At 37.1% G+C, this 7,233-nt stretch overlaps 1 protein-coding gene across 1 annotated transcript; it reads right to left on the reverse strand.

Moving 5' to 3' along the window:
* Positions 1-1,084: 1,084 nt before the first annotated feature.
* LOC103447118 (vacuolar-sorting receptor 3-like) lies at positions 1,085-6,934 on the reverse strand. Its single transcript, XM_008386294.4, has 12 exons — positions 6,286-6,934; positions 4,980-5,672; positions 4,803-4,891; positions 4,574-4,643; positions 4,420-4,503; positions 4,251-4,327; positions 4,069-4,150; positions 3,739-3,821; positions 3,556-3,622; positions 2,525-2,653; positions 2,323-2,435; positions 1,085-1,542 (listed from the first exon to the last, which is right to left on the reverse strand). The coding sequence occupies exons 1-12, from the start codon at positions 6,587-6,589 to the stop codon at positions 1,444-1,446; spliced, it is 1,890 nt and encodes a 629-aa protein (XP_008384516.3). The 5' UTR covers positions 6,590-6,934; the 3' UTR covers positions 1,085-1,443.
* Between the last annotated feature and the right edge of the window lie 299 nt (positions 6,935-7,233).

The following is a 7,233-nucleotide window of genomic DNA, read 5'->3' on the forward strand; positions in this document are numbered from 1 at the left end:
TAAACTTAACCCTCCTTATAGAGTTGTCCATAAACTTAACACGTGACAATAAATAACATAAGCCACACACAAAATAGGTGCAGAAGTGAACTTGCCATTCATGAGATTTGAGCATAAAACCTCTTGTACAAGAGGAATACTAAAAATTTCAATGCATCCATAATCCATATTATATTGGGCACATTAAAACTATCCTCATATATACAAGAAGAGTAATGTTAGATGGACAACATTTGTAAACTATGTGATGTGTCACCGACAAGAAATAAGCTTATTAATCAACACTTAAGTAATAATCCAATGATTAACAATCCGGTCTAGTGGTATTTCTCTTCACTTATAAGTGAGAGGTCTTAGGTATTCCTCTAGACTGTAGAAGATGATAAAGAGAATGAACATTCTGATTATGATGTTCAGACGGTAAAAGTTCGTTAATGAACATTCTGATTATAATGTTCGGACAATAAAACTGTGTTAATGAACATTCTAATTATGATGTTCGGAGGTAAAAGTTCGTTTATCGTTAGTGGGGGACAAGTAAGTCCCCTATAGGAGACACTAGCATACTCTAGGATTAAATATCTGCAAACCACATTTTTGTTTTATATTGAGTAACGCATATCCACATTTTTGTGTAGAAAAGAAGAAAAATGATGATGCCCAAGGGGGCCAAGAATCAGCTAAAGCAAGGATGATAATGTAATTGTATTATTTTCCAATTAATGTTTCAGTTGAGAACACCCATTTTCTAATATGTATGGATGACACGAGTTTAATACTTTGCTTAAGATCAGCCTATTATAGTTCCACTTCTTGCTATAACAAAAAGACTTGTCGGAAATCTAGTAGGTCTAGAAAGGCATGGGAGTCTTTGGGCGTATTTTATACGCTATTTCAAAAAAAATTTATTTTGTCCACTTAGGGTCCTGTTTTCGATATTCCCCTTCCCATGCACTTAAGGTCCTGTTTTCTCCACTCACCAACTTTTGTTTAATCCTTTCATTTCTGTAGCTAAAAACTGAAAACTGAAAACGAAATAGTTATCGAACGAACCCTTAGAAACCACAATAACAGCAAGCAAAGATGACCAAAACAAAATTGTTTTGTGCATATAAATTATAACTAAATTAAGGTATAAGTTATAGGCAAAAGTAAGTTACAGAATAACAACAAATTTACTAAAATGAAAAGATACCAAGATTTTAGGATGGGAATAGAATTGTTCTGACACTAGACCTACACTCCTTGCAATCTACCTTACTCCAAGGGATTGGCATGCTACAGCCCTACGAAACAAGACATTCTAATCTGCATTCATTTACAATCCGACACGACGTAGAGGGGTATGAAAGATTAGGCTCAATCAAACATTCAAGACAGCATAAGGAAGACGTATAACAATCCATATCCATGCTGCGCCATATAAATCCTAACCATGCATTTTCACGCCCTCTCCTCGTTCACATGATTTGGAACTTCGGCTTGGCTGTCCAAAGGCATATATTGTGCCATTATGGCCCTTATCTCCGAATCCATATATGACTGCAAAAATATCATTAAAGTATCAGCAACCTGAATCAACAAAAAGCGGAAAAGATTTGTATCCAGACTTTAATTAACTCCCCCAATAGAATCATTGTTTAACTATAGCAGTCCTCACAGGTTAAAAAGTTGATTAAAAGACTTGTGAATGCAAGGCAAAGTGGATTTCGTAGTCCGAGACACAGCCGAACAGGCTTTAACCATGAAGTCAACACACCAAAATCAATAGTGTGATAGGCGTAGTTAGTACCCTCATACTATCCGTACATCTCATGTCCTTTGAATCAACCACAGAAGACAAAACTAAAGACAGTAGAAAATTTTTTGTCAATTTTGACCCTAAAAGCTACCCATATACAAAAATTTCTGTGTGCGCAAGAAAATACGTTCCATTATACCAATGGTAATTTATGGGGTTTCTCTAAACACAGACAATTCTAAAGCAAGACAGTCCATTTCCCTGCCAATAGCTTACAAAGAATAAACAGTTCCACTGTGCTTCACCATGAGTTCTATACTTTTATGGACATTTTCTAGTGTTTCTTTTTCTGTTAAAACATGTTCTAGTTTTAGATATTCAAAAGTTAAAGCAATTGCAGCACAACCTACGCACAACCAGAGTTCACCTGATGCATCAAGCATCGATAAACACAATATTGTCAACCTCAGGACAACAGCCACCAAAGATGATCCAATAATACCACCATTAATAGGAGACTCCAGCATTAACAATGATATGTATGAAGTTTGCAATGAAGAAATAAAGCAAAGAAAGCTCACTCGTAATCTGTATTTGTACACTAGGTATGCCCCACCAGCAGCCATTGCCAACCCTATCAAAATAACCCACACAGCAACCCATGCAGACGACTTTCCCCCACCAGAAGACTTACCTGCAGATTATCAAGGGAAGGACGTCAGAATAAGCACTTACAGTATACATATTCAGAAAATGTAAACGCTCCCGAGTTTCTGGACTCACTTATACAGGTATCATGGTCCCTGATATACAGAAGATTCCCACTGCAAGAGCAATCATAGCTCCCCCAGGTATTTTTACAGCTACATTCAGGGCACTGACAGGCTTTCCTATCTTTGCATTCATCAATATCTAAGGAAAAAATAATTTGAGCAACAATTAGATCCAAGATATGTCATTGCAAAGATTCAGGATGATCGTCTACTTTTTATGTCATATAGGCTGCTTTAATTAATAGCAAGGTTAAGAAGTTCAGCATGCCACAAAACCTCTACACTGATCTCTGGTTGATCGCATAAATATAGAACCAAATTAAATATGACCATTCAGATCTGGAGCAGGATATTTGCTTGACATGGATCGCCCACTGGCTTACCACAATGTTTTGGATAAAGCTAAATTTCAATAAATTATCAATAACATGCAGTTTTATAAGATTTCCAGCAGGTCCAAGACTCTCCAAGTATAACTTAACCAGTAGGATGCAAACCAACTGTATAAGCGACAAAACCTAGCTTGTAGATACTTACATTGTTTCCCATCCTCAATCATTCAAAACTTAAAACACCAAAGCATCTGGAGGAGAATAATAAACACAGTGCTAGGGGCATAAATTGCTGTGACCTAAAAATCGTTGGCTCTACATATTATTGCAGTTTCGTTGGTGAGTCCCATTACTCCCTATTTATGCAAGGCCATAGTCTCAGGTTATATACGAAACCATAGAAGAATACTCAAGTAGATCTATTCATGCATAGGCATATACAAGCAGACCATTTCAATTCAATATACAGCATAGCAAGGTTAACAACTTCTGTAGCATGTCGTGATGCACCATTGTGACGTTAATCCATTTGTAAGTTTACGCTGGATCACAATGAAACTTTAAAAAATAACACAGCAAAGGAAGCACAGACTTAATTTCGAGTGGTCTGAACTATATCTTTTTAGATGCATACCACATAGATTTATTCTGTATTACAGTAAAGCTGACAACCAACAACAGGACATGCCAAGGAGATGATTTTTCTTACCTTCACAACTTTTAACACCATCGCCCTTAAACCCGGGAGGACACTGACATTGGACCTTTCCATTATCCTGTCCAGAAAATAACCTTACTTAAAATTTCAATTATTTGATACGAGAATAAAAACCATAGGCACTGAGAGCAGAGTTTTCTTTAACAGAAAATGGGAATGCACAAAACCCCTTACTGTGCAAGCAGTGAATACATGCCCATCTCGAGCTTCATGCCAACAACCTCCATTGTTTACCTTGCACCTCCCAGGCCCACTTGCTGGAAATGAAAGGTAATATTCCTCAATGAAAAGTCATAATGCAGAACAAGGAAAAATTTGTATGGAAGAAAGGAAGAAGCTGAGCCTTTTATTTTTTATTTTTTATTTTTTTAGGCGAATTTGAGCTATTCTTTTATTACAATGAAGAAGAATAAAAGAAACTATATTTCAGTGCAGAATAATTCCCTGAAATTTGGCTTCCCTAGTTAAAATTTATGGCTGTTTTAGTTTATCTTTTATTGTTACCTTCACAGGTAGTGTAACCATCTCCTTTAAATTGCACACCATCAACCAGAGGGCACTCACATACCCTCCCACGAAATGTATCCTGAGGAAACAAATCATAGTCACGAAAAACAAGAGTTAGAATACCCATTACTTTCAATTTTCAAAAGATATATGATCAGCTAGTGGGTTACAATTTATACCTTGCAGGCTGTGAGGTTGGCTGCTTTATCCTGCCAGCAACCACCATTATTATCCAAGCACTCATTCGTCTCCACATCTACCATGAATAAATGGTAAACCAGCACTTTATTCCAGAATGAAAACAATCAGAAGGAGATAAGAAACACCACAATAACAAGAGGGGCCTACCAGTACTCAAACAAACAGCTGGCTCAGTAGTTTCCTCGAACCCAGAACAGATGGCTTTCAGAACTGCACCTTTCTCCAACTTGCCTGCAAGCAAATATTTTAGAGATGGAAGCTTCTCGATTGCTATCTGAGAAATAAAAGAACGACGACAAACCTCGGTATTGGTGATTATTGACAACAACGGTAGGCAATATGGTTACATCACCTCTTGTTCCTTTCCCAACCTACAAAAAATGTTCTTGTCAAGCTAGTATAAATAACTAAACCAATATCACCAATTCAAGGAATTGCATTACAGGACCACTATTGCTCAAACACACTAGAAACATGTTAATGGAGTAGATAAATCTTAAAAAAGAAAAAAAATGCGAAAGGAAAAAGACCTGAGCATCTTGCTCTTCTTTCAGAACAGTATTTTCTGAGTCCGCATTAGGGTCTCCCATACAACTCTCAATCTTCTTAATATCAAGCCCTGACAACACCACATAAATATTAGAAACTCATTCTACATTAATCATTAATCGTCTTAGAAACATCAAATGCAATATATAATGATTTACCAAGAGATTTAATGACACCATCAGCACATTCCTTGTTGTACTTTTTCTCCTTCATGGGACATCTAATTTGAAAATCAGTTACGTAGTCCCACCATACCCAAGGCTTTTTGGTCTCATTTGCCACTCTAAAAACACATAGCTGCCTTAAATTTTCAAGAACCACATCTTTCCCATCGTAACCACTGCTGAAGTCTTGTTCTGGATCAGGAGCACAATATCTTCCATGATTGATGCACTGAGACTTGCACTGTTTGCTTAAAGTAAATGCCCGAGGACAGTACCAAGTTATATAATGAGGTGTGAACTGAGTGTAACCGCCTTTTTCAAGTATTTGGGCTGCACCCCTAAAATCCTTCATAAATTCCATCAACATGTCACATTTAACCCCACATTCATCGTTGCTGTTGGTCCACAGTTCATATTCCACACGATCATCTGGATGTGGAACAGCTTCTCTCCAGTCAAGATTCACATTGACCATATCACCAGCACTGATTGCTTTCTTTAAAATTTCGCCAAACCTTTTTTCAATGAGCGCAGATGGTATTGTTATGTTCTCAATGTATTTGGAAGTTGAACCATCCTCTTCGGGTGAGTCCATGGTTATCAATGCCTCCTCAATATTATCAGCAACAAGAACTGCAGAAGCCCCAGCTTTCTGGGCATTCCAAACCTTCAAGGCAAAGAAGCAATCTGGAAAGCACGAACAACAGTTTTTAACTTTTAACACACGAAATGCACGGTTAAAACAGGGGGATAAATACATGTATATTAAAAATCACCAAAGTAGGATCATAAATTTAATATAAGAGACTTTTACAGATACAGACAACAACAATTAAACATATCTGCTAACAAGAAGCAAATTAATCAGACTTAACAATCGATTGTCTGCACCGTCTAAACAAAAGAAGAGCTAAACAAGGCAAATTGATCAGACTTGGCAAAAATGGCATCTCCAAATCCAGCCAAAACAGACAAATTGAAGCGTATATGTTTCAATAGCACACAAACTACTCAGAAAAAGTCAGAATTACAAAAAGTTATCCCCAAAATGAACCGAAACACACCATTCGAACCGAAAAACTCACAATAGCATTCAAATTAGCCAAAACTACAAAAAGCGTAACTCCCAAATTAACCAAAACAAGCAAAATTGAACCCCAAAATGCATAGAAACTATCAAATTGCTCAAAAATGAAAAAAGGGCACCTCCTAAGTAAACCAAAGCAATCAAATTGAACCTCAAAACTCACGAAAAAATCAAATCAAATCAAACTATCGAAAAAAATTGCAAAAAGGGTACCTCCACGATCGACCAAAACGAAAGTTGGGAGAGCTCCGGGGCTCGATTTAAACGTAATCCCAAATTCAGAAAACTCCTTGCATCCCTTCTGATTCTCCTTCGGATACACCACGGCGCCGGCCATGCTGCCGCCGTACTGAGGAATCCCGAAGTTGCCAATGGCACTGTCGTACGTGCCCTTGATTTTATCCGGGGATGTGACCCTCAAGCTGTTCTTCTCCACCACGAATCTCCCATTCGCCATAGACAGCAGCAGAAACCCTAGAAAGAATCTCAGCGCTGCTGATCTCTGCAGCTCCATCATCCCACAAGATAGCAGAAAAAAAAAAAGATTGGGATTTTTGGAATCGAATTTACTGGACACACACAGATAAAGCTAGTTTTTTTTTCTCTCAATTCTTCATAATTTGTTGGGTTTGTGAATTTGTTTCTGAAAAACCCAACAAAAAAAAATGAAAAAATAGAAACCGGGCTTTTGCTGAATCGGTGGATTTATGAAAAATGTATGAGAAGTTGGAAAAGCTAACAAGATCTCCGCTGTCCTTTATTGCTCTGCATAAATGTCTTTTACTCCCAACTGATATACTTTTTAATATACTTTTTCTTAATTTTATAGTTAATGGAAATTAACCTAAGTTTGATTAGTGATAGTCGGAGCTAATGACGCTGTATGGGATTCCTAAATTGCCCATGAAACTTGCGATTCACGCCAAAGAATTGAATGGTAGTTTGGTCAGCTCCAGTGAAGTCCACAGAATCTGGAGTCTGTCAAGTGTCACCTAACATTTTCCCTGAGACCAAAAAGTCTTGCAACATGTTGCTTCCCTCGATTTTTTCTTTTAACCCATTGTTTACTAGTTTTGAATTTAAAATATTTTATTTACAATAAAAAGAAATAGTACTAGATTTTAATATTAAGTAACAGCTTTTTAGTAAAAAGAAATAATA

The sequence above is a fragment of the Malus domestica genome, chromosome 05 (assembly GCF_042453785.1).
Source record: "Malus domestica chromosome 05, GDT2T_hap1".
Classification (NCBI taxonomy): Eukaryota; Viridiplantae; Streptophyta; class Magnoliopsida; order Rosales; family Rosaceae; genus Malus; species Malus domestica.